Source organism: Stylophora pistillata, chromosome 6, assembly GCF_964205215.1.
Source record: "Stylophora pistillata chromosome 6, jaStyPist1.2, whole genome shotgun sequence".
In the NCBI taxonomy this organism is placed as follows: domain Eukaryota; kingdom Metazoa; phylum Cnidaria; class Anthozoa; order Scleractinia; family Pocilloporidae; genus Stylophora; species Stylophora pistillata.
Window position 1 is genome coordinate 31,344,806 of NC_142524.1, and position 19,092 is coordinate 31,363,897.

Consider the following 19,092-nt stretch of genomic DNA (forward strand, 5'->3'; position numbering starts at 1 on the left):
TTGCTGATGCTGTTTAACTAGCTTTTCAACAAACCCCAGTATAAATTGAACTCAGAAAAATATAAACTTTTTCTGAATTTTTGCAGTTCTTTGGTAGCTCAGCCTCCCTAATCGGAAAAGAAGCTGAAAAAACTCACAAGCACAATAGAAACGCAACGAAATGGCAGATATAAAAAAAACGGTGTTTTCTGAAGGCACCCTCATAACACTGAAGCGTCACGTAAGCACTGAAAAAGAATAGCGACGGTTTGAAAACACCGTACATCGATCGAGAGAAGTAAAATGACGAATCTCTTCTTATTTGGCCCTTTAATTTTCTAATTCATTATCATCTACCAGGATATTCTGGACTGAAATCTCGAATTTCTTTGTAGCAATAGAATTCAATGCAGGTATTCTTATTGCCAGTGGCAGACAAGTAGGGTTAAAAGTCGAAAAGAAAAGTTTCTAGGAGATAGAATAAATTTGAACCTTCTATTTTCATTAATTCGAAATTTTCAACACTTGCATTTTTCAGGAGGCTTTTTGACGTAAGCTCTCTCCAATCCATCCATCTCGTTTTCACCGTTACTCTAGAGTGTACAAGGAACTGGACCTAGTTAATTCCAAGATGGCTTCCATGGATGAGATTCGAACAAGAGTTAGTCTGCGAGAACACGATGTCATAAACGTAAGCCCAGAAGTTTTGTCGTGGTATATATTTTTCTTAGTACATTATTTCTGATCTTACCAGATGCTTTGTTCTTTTAGACGCATAGCACCAACTTCCCTGGTAATTACCCTGGCTATGATGACACGTGGAGCCAGGAGAAGTTTGAAGAGGTAAATTATTCTTCGCGTGCCTTTTGCAACAAAATATTTTATTTTGCTTTGATTATTTTATCGCAACTGCAGAATGCTCAGTGAACTGGTTGAATTTGCAAAGGGTAACATTTAAGAGACGGTGCTACTTGTTTACTTCTTATCGAGTTGCATCTGTGCCAAAATAATTGATGCCAGTAAGGTGTTATTCCTCTTTCTTAAAACTGCCCACAAACACTGGACGTGAGTTGATAATTGGATTCTTTAGTTGCTCCTTTATTTGGCCTTTTTCGTCTTTATTTATCATTTCTTTTGTTTTAAAACATCCTTACTCCCTGAGATTGTTGCACGGTTTTGTGTACAATGTACTTGACTTAGTTAAGTGCAGTATCATCAAGATCTCATTTGCGGACTTCCCGTTGGTTTTCTGTCATGCTTGTCGATAATGTTCCTTTAGAAGATTTTTGTGACACAATTTTCTGAATTACTGTTTTGCATGCCTGTCAGTGGGTAGTTACTAAAAGTTGGAACCACCTGAAATCATCTGAAACCATCTGAAACCACCAATGAAACCACCTGAAACCATCTGAAATTACCTGAAAATTACATGAAAGCACGCAGACATGAACGCAGACCGTAGACCGCAAACCGCACACCGCAAACCGCACACCTCGAATAGCCACGCCTCGAAAAAGGTCTACACAGTGTGTAATTAGCAGATTTATCTCTCTTCCCTTTGTTATCAAACGAGATCACTGAGTGCGTAAGCGAAACTGCTATGTAAACATTGGAGTTGAATTCTTATTGAACATATCGCAGTTACGACCCTCCACTGTCGAGCCGTAGCAGTCTTGCATAGGTTATGTGTGTGCCTTTTGAGTCAGTCGACGTGTGCGCAATCAGTTTTCCTTTGTGTATACAGTGTGTAATTACCAGATTTATCTATCTCTCTTTTGTCATTGATGTTATCAGACGAGATCTCGGAATATTTGTTTTAACGTTAAAGTACTTCTACTATATGAAATCATTTTTGGTACAATCGTACAAAGCAACTCAGGTGTCTCGTTAACACAGACCTCAAAAACGCAGACCGCAGACCGCGCAGCTCGAAAAACGTGTACACAGTGTGTAATTACAACATTTATCTCTCTTCCCTTTGTTATCAAACGAGATCTTGGAATGCGTCGCGAAAGTGAAACTAATTTCATTGTCAGTGACAGTGAGATAACAGATAAAAATAGACGTAAAGTAGAGTAAATTAGCAATACAGAAGCTTTGCGTCATGCTAAAAATTAAGATACCGATTTGCGATAATGTTTAATTCACGTGGGTTTAGATAGCTTCTTGGGTGGTTTCAGGTAATTTCAGATGGTTTCCATGGGGGTTTCAGATGGTTTCAGGTGGTTTCAGGTGGTTTCAGGTGGTTTCAGATGGTTTCAGGTGGTTTCAGGTGATTCCTACTTTTAGTAACTACGCCTGTCAGTGGTGTGGCAGACTCATGCTTTGTGTGCTTATAACAAGGTATTAACTGCATTTTACATCTGAGCTAATGCTATAATTCAATTAACCAGTATTATAAAAATGTATATGTATTGAGAAACAAAGTATCATAATGGTCAAAGCCCTTTGATAGACGTATATGAGAACGATTCTTCGCAGTAAAGTAATATTTGAGCAATAGTGAAAATCAGACCTGAAAAAAGTTTCAGGCCTGTACGGGATTCGAACCACTGACCTTTGTGATACTAGTGCAGCGCTCTACCAATTGAGCTAACAAGCCAACTGGGAGCAGGCCATCAAATTAATTCGATATAAACCCGTAGATGATAAATCAAACAACAACAAACATATGAAACATATGTGTGAACTGCGGTTATGAGACGTATATGAGAACGATTCTTCGCAGTAAAGCACTATTTGAGCAATAGTGAAAATCAGACCTGAAAAAAGTGCTTTGCTGCGAAGAATCGTTCTCATATACGTCTCATAACCGCAGTTCACACATATGTTTCATATGTTTGTTGCCCTTTGATAGAGTCGGTATAATTAAAGACTTTTACTTATTTTGAAAGATTGGGAATGCCCATTTCTTAAAGGCTTTTATTAAAGTAGAGTATCACAAGTTCCATCAGTAGAAGTCCACAAGAGCTCAACCTTGCATTCTAGAGCCGAAGAGGCCAAATATACAGTCCAAGCTTGTTGAATGTCTCACCTTGCCTCATCAGGCAAGCAATGAAATGGATTTGCTGTGACTTGCTCATCTTGTCTTTTTATTTCACGTCACAGAAATTCAGCATTGAAATAAAGCACTTGAATAAGAGTGAACTTGAATTTGACATGATTGGTGTTGATGCTTCTATTGCAAATGCTGTGAGGAGGATTTTGTTATCAGAGGTGAGTATGTATTCTTGTCAGGGCTTGACACTAATGGTAGCCCACTAGCCACAGACTAGTAGAAATTTAGTTTTGGGTGGTGGTTTTTATTTCCAATAATAATAATAATAATAATAATAATAATAATAATAATATAAAGTCTTTATTCCATCATAAGATAAAACTACATATCTTATGTTACAATGAATTTGGAAAAACTACAACAGAAATCTACATACATATTAGGAATAAAAAAAGTATGTCATTACAATAAATGGAGCTTAAATATCAACCTATTTACAAAGGTGTTCATAAAGCGCTGTGATTTAATTTTCGGGCGTGCGCAGCCTTTTTTCCTAAGATTGTGTACATATATCTTTTAGACAGGAATGATTTCTTTCAGGGGGTGGCATCCGTTGATTTTAGTTTCTTCATAATGTTTCGGTCTTGTTTGTTTAAAAGGTTCTTGACAAAAACTGGAAATGAGATTAAACAGTGTTTATGACATCGGTCTAAAACATTTTGTACAACCGTAACATCGGACTCAGATGCCCCATAGACTGAAAGTGCATAGCTAAAATTAGCCAAAACAATGGATATAAAAAGATGATCAATCTCTGCCTGAGAGTAATGTTCCTTTCTCAATGTTCATAGGATGTGTACACACTTGTTTGCTTTGACAAGCTTAGTTCTTACATCCTCTTTAAATTTTCCATCACTCTGCAAAGTTACTCCTAGTAAAACAAAGCTATTACATTGGGGAATATTATGAATGGGAGAGTGGAGTACATTATGATTTTTCTTTTTAACAACTAGCTCTTTACGTTTGCAAGGGTTGCAGACCATTCTATTGTCTTTACACCATGGTAAGAACTGTCCTACTAAGTCGGCAGACGGGTCACTATTCCTAGTGATAGGCAAAAGAATAGTGGAATCATCGGCATATTTAAAAAGCACAGGGCAACCATTAAAAAAAATCTCCAAATCGTTCAAAAATAAATTAAAAAGATACGGTCCGCTTACACTACCTTGTGTGGTTCCTCTATCGATAGATTTCCACTGTCCTAAAAAATTATAACTAACAATACGTTGTTGTCTTGCATAGAGGAAACTATGATACCAATTGATAATGTACGGATTTAGAGGTAGCTGTTTCAGTTTGGCAGACAAAATAGCATGGTTCACAAAATCGAAAGCCTTACTGAAGTCCATGGTAAAAATTCACACTGCGCTACAGTCACTGCTATCTAAATACTTGTATGTCTGGTGCTGGATAGCGAGCAAGGCATTTGTGCAACTACCCGCCTGTCTATATGCAAATTGGGTGTGGCTCAGGTTGTTCTCATTGACTGACTGTGCTTGTGTACGATACACGACCTTCTCAAACAACCGGGCAATAATGGGAGTAACATTAATACTTTCAGTCTGTTTACTAGCCAGGTTGGCTAGTAAACAAACTGAAATTGTCGTAAAATCTAAGATGTCACCAGCCACTTGGCTAGTAAGTTGAAAAGTTAGTGTCGTGCCCTGATTGTAGTAAGGCATTTTTGATCAAAGTGTATTGGGTACTGAGACTGAAAGCTATGTGCAATGTATGTTTCATGTAAATAGGTCCCAACAATGGCAATTGAAAAAGTCTTCATATACAATAACACCTCTATCATCCAAGATGAGGTATGTTGATGAAAACTTTTATTCCTCTCTAATCATTTTGTATTTTCTAAGGTCTTTTTCTATGCTGGAATGGATGGTAGCATAGTATACTTTAGTTCTTCCCAAGTATGAAGAAGTTCTGTAAATAATTGCCTCCTTAAACAAGATTCTGTTAGTTTAAAAGTAGTGTAAAAAAACTCCTGGTTGATATGAAATCTTGAAATTAGCAACTTATAGACCTATACATGTGATGCATGATCCTCGCAGTACGGAGCCCTATTTATGCAATAGCGAAAATCAGACCTGAAAGAAATCAGGCCTGTACGGGATTCGAACCACTGACCTCTGCTTGTTAACTCAATTGGTAGAGCTCTGCACTAGTATCGCAGAGGTCAGTGGTTCAAATCCCGTACAGACCTGATTTTTTTCAGGTCTGATTTTTGCTATTGCATAAATAGCACTCTGTACTGCGAGGATCATGCATCACATGTATCTAATACTGCAGTTCAAAATATATGAACTTCATATATACATTGTATCTTATATACCTATATTGCTAGCTGTTAGTTTTCTTCCCAGAGATGTGTCTGCAGTCCTCCAAATATCATGTAATTTTATCTGTTTCCAATGCTTTGAACAAAAAATGCAAACTGAAAAGCTCCAGTAGAAAATTTTGAATTGTCAGTTGTATGAATAGATTTATTCTAACTTCTGTGTCTAATCTTGTTTTTATCTGAAGGTATTGGCTCATAGGTTAGGACTCATTCCAATTTTTGCAGATCCCAGAGAATTTGATTTTAAGAAAGATGGTAAGTGTTTCAGGTGTAATTTAGAGGTACATTTTCCTTTGACAGGTGTGGAAAGTTTTTGGAACAGCACCATGACTAAGTTATTTATTTATTTCTCTAAAGGAGATGAAGAAACCAAAGATGACACAACACTACAGTTTGACCTAAAAGTTAAGTGCATCAAAAACAAGAATGCACCAAAGAATGCCACAGACCCTGATGAATTATTTGTAAACTCCAAAGGTAACTGTGAGTTTTTTAAGTTATATAATTTGAAAGATACATTCTTGACAGGAGTAAACTAGACTTGAGCATATTAGACAAATGTCACAGGATACTCCATGGTATACCCTGCATAAGTTTTTGCCTTACATTTTAACATTATCTTTGTTTATTTAGTTACGACAGATCTCATAAAGTGGGTGCCAATCGGAAATCAGGCCAGGAAGGTAGACTAAGAAAAATAATGAATTTGCTACTGCATCACTCGAAACTATGTTTCCTTATTGAATTTGATGTATTATTATTATTATTATTATTATTATTATTATTATTATTATGATGTCGCAGAGAAATCAACTGAATGCTACATTCTAATCAGGCAGCACAGGGCGAAAACCGTAACCTGTGAGCTATGGAGTAAAAAAATAAATGTACATTAACTAATCCTAAAAAGGTTTTCTGTTGTGTCTACGGTTCTCCTTCTAACAGGAAGTCAAACTGCCACCTTGAAAGTCCGGGCAATATTCAGCGTGCCCTAGAGCACTGCCCTCTGCATCTTTTGCAGTACGTCTGTGCTTTTGCCTCCCACCAGCTCGCGTATCATGACATCCAGCTCTCGTGACCACACCCCGAGGGCATCCATAATGATGTTATATAGCTTCACTTCGTAGTGTGGGAACTGTTGTCTTAGTTCCCAGTGAAGGGGTCCGTACTTCAGTGTCTTCTCTTCATCCTCTCTTGTCCGATTGTTAACCCACGGGCAGCTCATTTCCAGCATCACAACTCTCTTGCACATATGATTTATAATGCGTGCATCCACCCAATTGCATCTGACCTCTTGTTGATCAGCATATATAGGGACATCCCAATAAGCTTTAACATTCTCTGACTCATGCACGGGCTTCGGCTTGTCGGGTGAGTACCAGGGTGGTATCTCGTCTATAAATCCCTCATCATACAACAGTTGGTAAAGCAGTACCTTCAGTGCTGCGTCGTGTCTAGAGAGATACTTGTTCTGGGCCAGCGCACGGCATCCTGACAAGATATGTGCCACACTCTCTTGAGCCTTGCCGCATAATCTGCACCTCACCACGCCTTCTCCGCTTGTGTGGGTCTTCTGACTTGTGTATACTCGCGTTGGCAATAGCTGCTCGTAGAGCTCGACGAGTCCAGCAATTGTGTGTGATGGGCAGTTCTTCCACTCTGTGAGCCACCAGAAACACCCATCGGCACTCAAACTCTCATCCTCCAGCCTAGTAGTCACTAGACGCCCTTGCCACCGTTGGTTTCTGATCTCATCCTCTAACTTCTCAATTTGGCACCTCCGCACCTCTTTCTTGATCCCTTGCGCGTGTTCCAAATCCAACTCCAGCCCCAACTCCTCCGCGCACTTAGCCGCTTCTTTATTATTATTATTATTATTATTATTATTATTATTATTATTATTATGCAGTATACACGTTTGGATGCTAGTGAGCTAAGCAAGACAGGGTGAAAATTCGTAACCTATCTGCATGATAGGACTGTTAACTATAATAATATCTAATACTACTTAAATATAAATGATCAATATAAAACGATAAAAGTGTCAATTGGCCCAATACTAAGGTGTTTTTTTTTTTCAAATGTTCATGATTTACTGTTCAGTTCGTAAAATATCCTTAACTTAAAATGTTCATAAAATCCTGTTCATAAAAATCAAATCATAATGTCATTAAAATTCTTACGCTGTAACCAGTTTAAATGTTCTTGCAATGTTCAGAGTGCTACTTAATACAGCTTTCTGCATTCTCAGCAATATTTCTTTGTACCTTGTACCAAAGAAGCCCTTCATTTCAGTTTCCATGGCTTTAGACCATCCTCCAAGTACATCTATAATGACGTTTACTTGTGAGATCTTGTATCCTGGGTGTTGTTTTGTCAGCTCAAGTCTAAGTGCTCTATACTTCTTGGTCTTTTCTTTGTCTTTCTTGTCTCTGTTGTTGATCCAAGGGCAGCTCATTTCCACCATAAGTACCTTCTTGTTTTTGTGGTCGATGAAACGTGCATCCACACGATTAGATTGTACGTATGTATGATCAGCATATACTGGTACATCCCAGTATGCCTCAGCATCAGGTGACTTATAAAGAGGTTTGGGCTTCACATCAGAGAACCATGGCGGAGTACTATCAGCGAGCTCTAGGTCTTTGAGCATCTCAAAGAAGAACACTTTAAAACAAAATTGTGCCTTTCTAAGTACTTGGACTGAGCTAATGATGGACATCCAGCAAGTACATGTGCCATGCTCTCAGGACCTTCGCCACACATTCTACATTTGACATCGTTCTTGTCCGTTGTTCCAGTCTTGTAGGCCATGTAGACCTTTGTTGGTGTGAGCTGTTCGTACAGTTCCATGATGCCTGCGATACAGTGGGTAGGAGCACATTGCCATTTATTGAGCCATGCAAAACAATTTTCAAGGCTCAGTTGATCATCTGGCCATCTTGCTTTTAAAAGACTTCCTTGCCACTGTTGATCTTCGACTTTTTTGACTAGTTTCTCATTTACAACTTTCTTTATATGCTTCTTGGTGTGCATATCTGTGGTAGCTATCTCTGGTTCTTCTGTTGGGCTACATGATGGTTCAGTGGTATTCAAGTTCAGAGTTATATCCAGTTCTTGTGCAAACTTCTTCGAGTCAGTGATAAGAGAGGAGAATCCCTTGACTATAGCACATTCTTCAAACTGTTGCACAGATTTCATCTTGGGGTCAAGACTTTCATAGAGTTTAACTGCTGCTTTGATCTTGATCAGCTTATACTCTTGTTCAATGGCTCGTAGTCCTCGTCCTCCTTTCTCCCTAGCTATGGAGCTAAGTGGATGACGCCCTCCATTTTCGCAGATGATCTTTCTTGTTCGTCTGTCGATGTCACGCAACTCAGCAAGTGGCCAATGCTGGGTTCACATGGGGTATGTGAGTGCTGGAAGTGCAAACTGGTTTGTAGCAAGGACGCGGTTAAAATCAGATAGTGGGCTCGTCCAGATCACGGATAGTCTTTTGAAATTATTATTATTATTATTATTATTATTATTATTATCATCAATATTATTATTGTCGATGCTAAAATAAAAAAGCGTCTTTATTGTTCAAGAGATTAAATTAGACTTGCCCTAAAATATAATCATAATAAGTTAATAATAAATTCACAAAAAGGTAGAAGCAATTTGGTAAAATTCACAAAACTACGTTATTATTATTATTATTATTATTATTATCATTATTATTATTATTATTATTATTAGGTCGTTTTTGTTATCAAAGTTAGTTTTGGGTCTGATATGAGTCTGATCCTAGAGAACCGAATTTAACAGATGTATTCCGTGTCAATTAATTTGGAAATGTACGAGAGGAAAAACCATTACCCACGCGAAGTTATTGAAATGTTTTAAGTTTTGAAATAAAGTTGAATTTTTTATATTATTATTATTATTATTATTATTATTATTATTATTATTAATTAAATCTTCTTAAGAAAGAAGAAAGAAAGCAATATTGGCACTTCAAGTGTAAGTGACATTGTAAGTTCTGTGCATTTATCACTGAATCGTTGACGCTTTTTCCAGTACGGACCGAATGATATCAGACCAGTCCTCAGCGATATACTGATTGCAAAGCTCAGACCGGGACAGGTATAAACATTCCCTTTGCAATAACTTAATTTAGTCTGATTGTACAGACGTACATTTATAGTGAGGTTGTAATAACAGAGAGGAACATGAGTCTTTTCTACATGTACATACTGACTCCAGCTTTAAGAAGGAAAACAAGTAATCCGCACTCGTGATACCCGAGAACTCTTAAAGCTAAGCTTTTAAACTCTAAGAAACAACACACTTGTAGTGTGGAGAGTTTTTGTAGCCAATTATGTTTATTTTGTTCTCTTTTCAGGAATTAGATCTTAAAATGCATGCGGTTAAAGGAATTGGCAAGGACCATGCAAAGTTCTCGCCTGTTGGTATGTAAAGTGAAGCAATCATGGGCTGCGACTGAGTTACTGAATTTTCGCTTCCGAAAGAGGCAAAAATACTGGTTCTGTACTGGTGTACCGGTTCACAAGGGAATTACCATTGTTCTTTCTTTGTTTAGGAGTCATCGGTTAGCTGTTGTGTATTGTTCGGTCTTTTGTATCGGCTCTTGTGAACCGGTACACGAGGACAGAACCAAAATACTCGTCATTAATTAAGTTGGCTTTTTCTCCTTTCAGCCACTGCTTCCTACAGACTTCTTCCAGAAATAACGATCGTCAAACCCTGCGAAGATAAGTTGGCTGATAAATTAGCGCAGTGTTTCACCGAAGGCGTCATTAAAGTGGAAAATAAACACGGTATGTGACATGAAAGGAAATGCATTCATTTCAAGCATTCCTTTTTAAATCTCAATCATTGTGATAATTAAGGTCATTTTTTACTGTCATATTCGGGGAAGCACTCCCACCGTTGACTGTTTTGTTTGTATTGCTGTTGTAGGAGTCAAACGAGCTGTGGTTGCCAACGCTAGAAGAGATACATGCAGTAGAGAAGTGTTTAGACACGATGTAAGTTTGCTTTAACTTTGAAGATTTCCGCTTGAATTGTCGACATTTCGACAGCGCTAATCCTCACGATCGTACTGCATTTCGTGGTGAGGGTTCGCGGTTAAAGTAAAGAATCCGATCCCACGAACAACACGTCGGCCGACTGTCGGCTTTCTCGACAGATGGAAGGTAACCAAAACAAAACACAAACTGAACAAATCAAAACAAAAAAATATCGTAAAAGGGGAAAGGATAAGTATCGTTGCAAACAAGTAAACAAACCCATTGGGGGAGGGAATAGTTTTTACAGATCACATAGTCTTACCCTGTGTTATTGTAATTTTCTGTGTTGTTAAGCTGATTATGTTTTACAGTCATATTGATGGTGTGAACTTCCGTCTCACTATCCTCAGGAATTAAAGAATCGAGTCAAGCTCTCACGGATTAGAGACCATTTTATCTGTAAGTTGGATTAGCTTATCTTGTAACTCAGTTTTCTTTTTCGGTTACTCGACCGGCTAATGTCTATGTTCTCAACTACATCTTAAACAAGATGAATCTTTGTTTGAATAGTGGCATATCCGCGTTTAAATGTACTTGGAGATGAAGAAATAATTTCAGGAGGATGTTAAAATGGGGCTAAACACAGCGGTTAAACGTGTGTGTATTTGTGAACCAAGTTGTCTCGCACAAGTACAAATAACCACAGAAGCCAGTGAGTCACAGTGTTTAAGAAGCGTATAACTTTTTTAGTAACGCTCAAAACAGAATGAGAAATCAACAGGGTATCCATACTTGAATAAGCTTTGAGTTCGAAAAGTGTCGAATATTCTTTTTTCCTTCTGTTATTTTCTTTTACAGATTTCTATGAACTTCTCAATTTTCATTTGCTTATTTTGCGAGACAGCGATTGTTGCGAATGGCTTCCTTTTAACTTTTGCACGGGAAATTGGCGTGCAGCCAGGCAGAATTTATCCTATCGCGCATTCCCGACGTCTAACCGCTGTGTTAGCTAAAAGTAATTTAAGTGAAGTTGAAACAAGGAGAATGCTGGCCAGCGGTCTAAGGTTCTAATTACGAGGGGTGGACCAAAGTCATTTTTAAAGCGTGAGTATTTTTAGAGCTTTGTTGGGTGTTCACCTGTTATTTTTCGATGTCTGAGACACGTGACATGACACGTGACCTGACTGTTTTCTCTGTGTTTTGTGTAGTCTCCGTGGAGTCAACTGGTGCACTTCCTCCAGATGCACTTGTTTGTGAGTCAATTAAAGTCTTAATGGGAAAGTGCAGGCATTTCCTCTCTGAACTTGATGGCCAATCTCTAAACACTTGAGCTCCCATTTATTCTGGTCCATGCTTAGAAGAAAAACTTTACACGTGGACATTGTTTGGCTCACCCACTGAACACGTGCGTTTCTCAGGTCTCCTGTCCCGTCGTAGAAGAAAACTTTATACAACGGTATTGTTTCGCTAGCCTGTGATGGAAGCGAAGGCCGCATTCCTTCTTTCGCCTTTCAGAAATATCCATGTGACTCGTGTCATGTAAAGAAAATTGATAACTCCTACTGAAAGGGATTTTAAGAGAGGAGAACGAAGGCACCACTGAACGGCGGAAACGGGGTCCCAGATAACACTCATCTGTGGACTTAAAACTTCAGGACAAGAATTTTGACTTGTACGAGGTATCCTTTTGGACATTGTTTGTCTTGCTGGCAATTGTTGCAACCTTGTTGAATATTTAGAACTAATGACACCAAGCGTACCGCCAACGGCCAATCAGAAGAGAGGAAGATACCGTTAAGATCCAATGAGAACTCAAACTAAAAACAAGCAAACTGCCTAAAGCAGGCGACCAAGTGGTGGTTAGTTTAAGTTTTGCATTTGATTGGTTTAGAGACTGGTGCTAGTTTTCTGGACCAATCCCAGAGCAAATTGAAGTTAAGACAGCAATCCTAACACTCCAATTGAAAAATTCTCTATTTTTCATAGTAAGCTTTTACATTTGTTGTGAATGCAAACAAGTTGATAAATACGCAATGAAAGAGAGAAAATTAGAAATTTGAAAAAGTAAGAAATGGCTCACAGTACATTATCCGCCTTTATAACAATAAAATTATATTGCTGCAATTTTAATAATTATCTTCTCTTCGTTTTTCTATATTTATTCTATACTGTTTTATACCAATATACGCTTCCGGTGTTTTAAAGAATTATTCAAAATGTTTCTCAACCGAAAGAGCATCGCAAATAGCCCAATTCAGTTTTCCCAGTTGGTCGTGAAACGTTTTGAACATGCCGGAATTTTCCACGGAAAATCACCTTTTGTTAGCTTGCTCTAAGCGTAAACGGGGCGCGAGAGTAGCTCGGAGTACGAGAGGGAAGGATGCAATGAACGGAACAGGCTGTTATTTAATAATGAATTTTGATTGTTTAACAACGATGGAATGTGATAAGTCTGTTTATGTCCTAAACATCGTGACGATTAAGTGTCACAGGAAACTTTGAAATTATCTTATCATATCATATCACGAGTTGTAGCACATGTACTAACTGAGAAATATAACATTAATAGTTTCAATAGGTAAATTCTTCAGTCAAAGTCAGCGATCTCTCGGGCCAACGCATTGCACGTCTTCATTGGATATGGCCTTAATGCGGGTTTTCGATTCTCCTCCTCCTCGGGTATTTTGAGCACATCTTCTCCATATTCGTCCTCTAAATATGTCTTCCAGGACTTGGGAACTGGAAATACGAAGCCCTCAAACTCCATTTCCTTTAGTGGAAAAACGTCTTCATTTCTTTTTTCACTAACAAACAAATCGATCATGAGTCCGTCGTGCCACTTGCAATTGTAGGAGAGGCAGTAACCATAGCAACTTGCCTTATCTCTTAAACGATGGTTCATTGGTCTAAAATAATAACCAATTTCTGGGTGAGTCGGGGAAACTACGTCTCGGAGCCAATTAGACAGAAGGTTTATGTCTGTAAAAGAATTCTGGTAGAAAATATCATCCGGGAGATCTCTGCTTGCTACTTTAAAGAATTTGATGTAATCCTCCAAAGGCATTTCTATATCGACGTCATGATCCCAGGGGATGAATCCCTTGTGTCTGGCAGCCCCTAAGAGCGTCCCGCAAGCTAACCAATAGCGGATGCGGTGTTTCGTAGCCAAGAGATGAAATATTCGTAACATTCTGGTCATCACTAGCTGGGATTGCCTCAATGGGGTGTTCGCCCTGTGGCGAATATCGGGACATTGGATGCCTGTGCTACCCATCTCACACAGACCTCCCAGGTCGGTATAAAGTTTAGGGCACATTTGGCCAATTTCGAGTTTCATGTCGCATTTCGGTCTGGATATGTTTTTGTTTGCAGGGACAAGTTTATGTAGGTACGGTTCCATATGGTGAAGCTCCTTGAACATTATCACAAAAAGAATATAGAGAGTTGTAGTGAATATCATAAGTCGGCACCAAATCTTGAAGCTGGACATGAATCGGTATCCACGCATCTTAACAGAAACAAAGATGACGATTACTGTACTGGCTGAAATAGTGTACAATATATGGGACCGTGGGACCGGTCACTAAGGAATCCTTCAATTCCCCCCCCCCCCCCCCCCCCACAACAAGTCGAGAGATAATGAATAGCTCCTCAGAAATGTTTACTGTACAGGTCTGTAGACTCGAATGCTCGAATAAGTTTTTAATTTCACGAAGATCTGGTTTGACTGTTCAAAAAGGAAACAAACGTAAACAAAACGAAGCGAAACGAAAATACTACAGTGACAACATACTTTACAAGATTTGTGGACTCGCAGGAAACGTAAAGAAAACATTCATGAGAAAAATAAACAAACATCTAGGACCGAACTTTGACTTCTGGAAGTCCGAGCACATGGTCCATACCATAGTATCAACAATGAACAGGACGTGGATTTACCAGTCCCGCGCGGACTGAACACGGGAAACGTTTTGTAACTTACAAGGTCTAAGGTATTTTTAAAGTGATTTGCAATGACCCGATTTCATATTTGTCTTGTTTCACTTTTTTCTGTGTTTAATCTGTAGTTGTTGATTTTGAATTTCTGTTGACTCATGTTAATCTTCGTAATCTTAATCAACAAGTCTTGTTTCTTCAGCCTGTGCTTTAGAAGACGTTACTCTTATTTTTTTTATTTGAGTCACCCTTGGCGCATGGAAACATTGCGAGGGTGAACATTTCCTCGGATTCTGTATTTATCATTTTGTATTATGTCTTGGAAGTAAATATCGTTAACAAGGTATCGAGCATGGAGAAAGGAATGAGGTTTTCAGATCGTCACATCTGCTCGAAAAAAAAACTTACAGATTTCAATTGTAAAGCTTTGAAAATTTGGTAGGTCACTGGTCAACTGGAAATTTCGGGTCAGATTCCAGATTAGGATCCCTACTCTTCTGTCTATTTTGCTAAAGACCTCTAATTTTATTTGCTTATGAAATAATCAAAGGCCGTCTTCTAATGTTCAACGCTACTAACAAAAGGAAAGTAATAAATTTTGGCTGACTCGATAATAGTATTTAAGGTTTAGAAAATTTCCTAATGATTCTTCAGCTCCAATAAATCAGAATGAGGAGTCAGCAAATTTTCGAATCAAGTAGCAACGAATTACTAGAATGAATTTTTCAAAAGTCTAAAGAAAAAAAGTTATCATAAACGTAAATCATCAGTAAAAATAAAATTCGGATCTCTCAATACGTCGTCCGCTTATAATATAGATTTCAAGTAACAAATTCGCTTAATTTTGATATCTTCGTCCACTTATTTGTGGTTTCCGCCGTCCGTTTTACTAAAAATAGGGAGGAAAAACTTGAAGTTAGGCCGTGAGTATCCGCTCAGTATGGTTCCCGATAGCATAATGTAATTTGCTTCATTGTGACTTGTTACTCACCGTTGACTGAAAGGCCATCCGTTACTTTTTTAAAGAGTACGGCCTATCTCTTATTTTTCTGCCAAGCTATCGTTTGAACTTTCTCTGACTTTAAACCGAGCATAGGTAACCTTCCCACTTCGCTAAACTTTAAATGATCTCTTTTGAAAATCAGGGTCCAAAATTGGTGGGATTATTGCTTAGGAACTGGAAAATTTGCATTCGTTAAAAAGGGCCTGTATTGTAAAAACGTTTTCTATCGTTGTCAAATTAACAAGACAAACAACGTTGACTTTCAATGTTTACCTAAGGAAAATCTCATTTCACAAGGAAATTATGACCTATTGTACCATATTGCAGTTAGAAGTCAGTGGTAATTATTCCGTTTGTTTCGGAGCAGATGAATTAATTTTTATCACGTACACCTTCCACTACGTGTAAGGTATTGCTGTAGCAACTTCACCTTTCCTTAGTTAAACACATATTTTATGTGCGGTATTTGCTTATGGAATACTTCTCCTCGACGTATGGGACACAAATCTTAGCGTGGGTCGTTTAACTTGAGTTGACAAGTATGATTTTCAATAGCCTTTACTTTCGAACCAAGTAGGCCGGCTAGTCTCTCTGATTTCAGCGAGAAAATTGGCACTATGAGTCTTAAGATCACCGTTACGTTTAGATGACACTTCGTTATAGACAGAGCTCTTCTCGCTTTTTCTTTTGATGAAGGTCATTCTGAAGCGATCTTAACGAAGTGGTCATTTTTTCCGGAGACCATCGTCGCTTAGCTACACGCAAAAAAGCGTCGTGAACAAAAAAAATTTATCTATCTCTCTGATACAGCAAATCGTTGACCTTCAAAATCACAGTAAACAGTCAAAAATGATAATGATGATAATCATAAGAATTATCATGATGATAATTCGAGACCAACTTATTTTTAAAGTCTTTCAGAGATTCACGGTGCTTCTAATTACTTGCTATGGTTTGCAAGGTCATTTTGAATTTTCAGTCAGAGGTATATCATATGCTTCTGATTTTATGAAGTGACGATTTTCAAGATAGATGAAAACGTGATGCCATACTGTTTGTCCACGATGGGAATAAGAAGGAAGTATTCGAAATTATCACATGACCCTTACGGACTTTGAGGGGGGCGGACGGATCAACGTGAGTCGATCCGGAAATGATGAACTGATTGATAAAAATATTCAACTGAAATCATGAGCATTAGTTCATGTCGTAGGCAACAGGAGAACGAAACTGATATCATCTGCAAGCTGTCAATTTGTTCGTTTATCCCACATAAATCTTTACCAACAGCAGCAGGTATCTTTAAGTCATTCCAAATATCGCACTGTTACGTTTCCAGCGGACATTCCCAGAAGTGTATATAGCATTTCATGAGGCCTGATGAGGTTCGGCTGACACTTCCCCTACAGGTACATGTGTAGGTTGGCTTGCTTGACTGTGCATCACGTGATAATAGGTACTGTCTTGCGTCATCTGTTGAGCACGTCGCCCCGATGATTTTTTTATTCTGATTGGAAAAAAAGAAGAAAATGTACTTTAGAAATACACAAAAGGTTTATAGATAGCTGTCTTGCAGCAATTACTTTAAATTTCCAACTTATCAGCAAAGAAAGGTACAAAAGAAAAGGAATTGTGTAGAACAAACAGTAGATTTGAGTATGCCTGTAAAAATGTCTTACCTTTGTTTAGTTTTGCTGCGATGATTTTGAAGTGGTATGGTATGGTCTGCTCTGTTTGTCTTATTACGTACTACACGCCTGAATTGAGCATAGGATATTTAATAAATTTTAAGTGTTAAGAAACAGTAAACTTACAGTTGTTTCAAACACGCTAATGGCCGTGTTCGCGTATGGACCACTTGTCGTTACTGAAGAATTACTCCTATGTTGACAAAGGCTCAGATCGTGAACACCGGGACGTCCTCTGGCTCCTTTTGGTCCAGGTACTCCAGTATCCCCTTTGAAGCCCTGAGTTCCATTGTATCCTTGTGGACCTCGGAGACCAGGGACACCTGGAAGTCCCTGACGGCCAATAGCACCAGCGATTCCGGTTTTTCCAGGAGGCCCTGGAGACCCTTTAGGACCTTGAAGTCCTTGGGGACCTGGGGGCCCTTGTAAGCCCAAGACCCCTGGCGGACCGACAGGGCCTGGTGGTCCTTGAAGTATGGTACCATGGTGATCTGTCACCAACTTAGTCTTATTTATCTGCAAAGTAAAAACAGCAATTTTAATTTCTAGCAAAATTTTTCGAAATGGTGGCACAAAGGAGGTCGTATCCTTACAAAACTAAAACGCCTGCCTTAGAGCACCTCGAACGCGTGATATCGGTTAGTGGTCAATGACGTGGCATCGCCTGGAAGATCTTAAAGGTAGGTATGATGATGAAGATCACGGAACGCACGCGCTGCTTGTACTCCATTCCAGTCCAAATGTTATGAAACATTTCAGTATAGTTAAACAAAGAAAATATCTTCAACATCCAGAAAAGGAAAACTTACATAGGCAAATAAATAATCCAGTCTACTTCTCTGACTCGTCAGGTTTGCATTCATTTTGCTTTCAGTTTTTTTCATCTCATGCATTGTGTTTTGAAGAACGGTTATAGCATTCCTTATCAAGGCTTCGTTCTGAGTTAGCTTTTCCAACTCTTGCTTTAAACTATTAGCTGAGTCCTTTACGACAACCTGTGATGGTGGTGGCGGCTGAGGTGCCTTATTTGGACCTGCCGTTGTTAAAAAAAAAAAACCATGACATGAAATAGAATGACTAAAATAAAAATACTTGCTAAGCATGGGGGAATAAAGAGAGAATCGCGCAATGGTATTGAATCCGTACAAATATTGTTGACGCTTATAAATATGTTTATGGGGATGACTTTAATTGGGTTCGGTTTCTTGAGTGCGGGCTCAGGTTCCCGAACAGTGGCATCATGTAATCAAACCTAGAAATTCATCTGATCCAGTTTTTAAAAAAAAGAAAGCGGAGGACACCGGAAAAATGCTACAGCTTTGATTCAGACGTCTTAATCGCCTCGTTTCGAGCTATATGCATAAATTATCAAGGCTCTTTTTTTTTCCTGAAACCGTTGACGTCCCTTAAGAATGAAACAAACTCCAATGAAATGGTTAAATTGGTTCAAAAAACAATTCATTACGCTTACTTCTCTACAATTGGGTCAGCCCGAGTTTTATCAGGTTTGTCAAAGTTTGGCGTCTGAAACTGGCCGTAGGACGCCATCTTCATCTTTGAATTAGTCTTTAAGTTTAACTTCGTACTTAAGCTTGTTTTTCCGCTGTTTGATGCACATTAAAGATATCAGGTCCGCAGTACCACACTGATAAAGTTTATCCGAGGAATTCAGTTGCACATGTGAGTGCTTGAGTAATATCATTATTTGAATTTGTGATGTTTACGTTATCCATTGATGTACGACAATGAAGCGTTAGATCAATCAAGTAAACTGAGTCATGTTTTTCTAGGAATAAGTTACCTGGAAACTGCGAGATGGTTTCTGCCGGTTTTCTAAGAAGAATCCAGACATCTAGCACCAATGAAATCAACGTTAACAAAATGAAAATTAGGACAAGAACGCGTAAAATAAGAAGCTCACTTGGCATGGTCTTCTGTTGTGCTTGTTGTAGACTACAGATAGATCACTTCGCTGTCCTCAGAGTGGAGGGATTTGTTTCTCATCTTAGTCATCCAGCAATCCCCTGCTTTATGACGCGATGGAATGGTAAAATCCTAGAAGGACAAGA

At 38.6% G+C, this 19,092-nt stretch overlaps 3 protein-coding genes and 1 pseudogene across 6 annotated transcripts; 1 reads left to right on the top strand and 3 right to left on the bottom strand.

Annotated features, from left to right (window-relative positions):
- Nucleotides 1-113: 113 nt before the first annotated feature.
- On the top strand, nucleotides 114-12,529 carry LOC148729383 (DNA-directed RNA polymerases I and III subunit RPAC1-like). Of its 3 annotated transcripts, none has more exons than XR_016002535.1 (14): nucleotides 114-670; nucleotides 751-822; nucleotides 3,088-3,195; nucleotides 4,786-4,848; nucleotides 5,567-5,636; nucleotides 5,739-5,858; nucleotides 6,015-6,064; nucleotides 9,444-9,509; nucleotides 9,769-9,835; nucleotides 10,085-10,204; nucleotides 10,347-10,414; nucleotides 10,807-10,855; nucleotides 11,255-11,500; nucleotides 11,605-12,529. XR_016002535.1 is itself a non-coding variant. In XM_088763344.1 (13 exons), exons 1-13 carry the CDS (start codon nucleotides 611-613, stop codon nucleotides 11,724-11,726), a joined length of 1,035 nt encoding a protein of 344 aa, XP_088619470.1. In that variant the 5' UTR covers nucleotides 114-610; the 3' UTR covers nucleotides 11,727-12,529. The 3 variants fall into 3 exon arrangements, 1 of the variants encoding a protein (XP_088619470.1); XR_016002536.1 differs by having other exon boundaries at nucleotides 5,742-5,858; XM_088763344.1 differs by lacking the exon at nucleotides 11,255-11,500.
- Nucleotides 7,261-8,786, bottom strand: LOC148729384 (uncharacterized; annotated as a pseudogene).
- LOC148729385 (uncharacterized) lies at nucleotides 12,353-15,457 on the bottom strand. The gene is made up of 2 exons (XM_088763352.1): nucleotides 15,324-15,457; nucleotides 12,353-13,904 (listed from the first exon to the last, which is right to left on the bottom strand). Exons 1-2 carry the CDS (start codon nucleotides 15,339-15,341, stop codon nucleotides 12,984-12,986), a joined length of 939 nt encoding a protein of 312 aa, XP_088619478.1. The 5' UTR covers nucleotides 15,342-15,457; the 3' UTR covers nucleotides 12,353-12,983.
- Nucleotides 14,084-19,019, bottom strand: LOC148729386 (uncharacterized). 2 transcript variants are annotated; one of them, XM_088763354.1, is made up of 5 exons: nucleotides 18,945-19,019; nucleotides 18,825-18,875; nucleotides 17,833-18,056; nucleotides 17,150-17,539; nucleotides 14,084-16,842 (listed from the first exon to the last, which is right to left on the bottom strand). In XM_088763354.1, exons 1-5 carry the CDS (start codon nucleotides 18,949-18,951, stop codon nucleotides 16,663-16,665), a joined length of 852 nt encoding a protein of 283 aa, XP_088619480.1. In that variant the 5' UTR covers nucleotides 18,952-19,019; the 3' UTR covers nucleotides 14,084-16,662. The 2 variants fall into 2 exon arrangements, with proteins under 2 accessions (XP_088619480.1, XP_088619479.1); XM_088763353.1 differs by having other exon boundaries at nucleotides 18,825-18,957.
- Nucleotides 19,020-19,092: the final 73 nt, after the last annotated feature.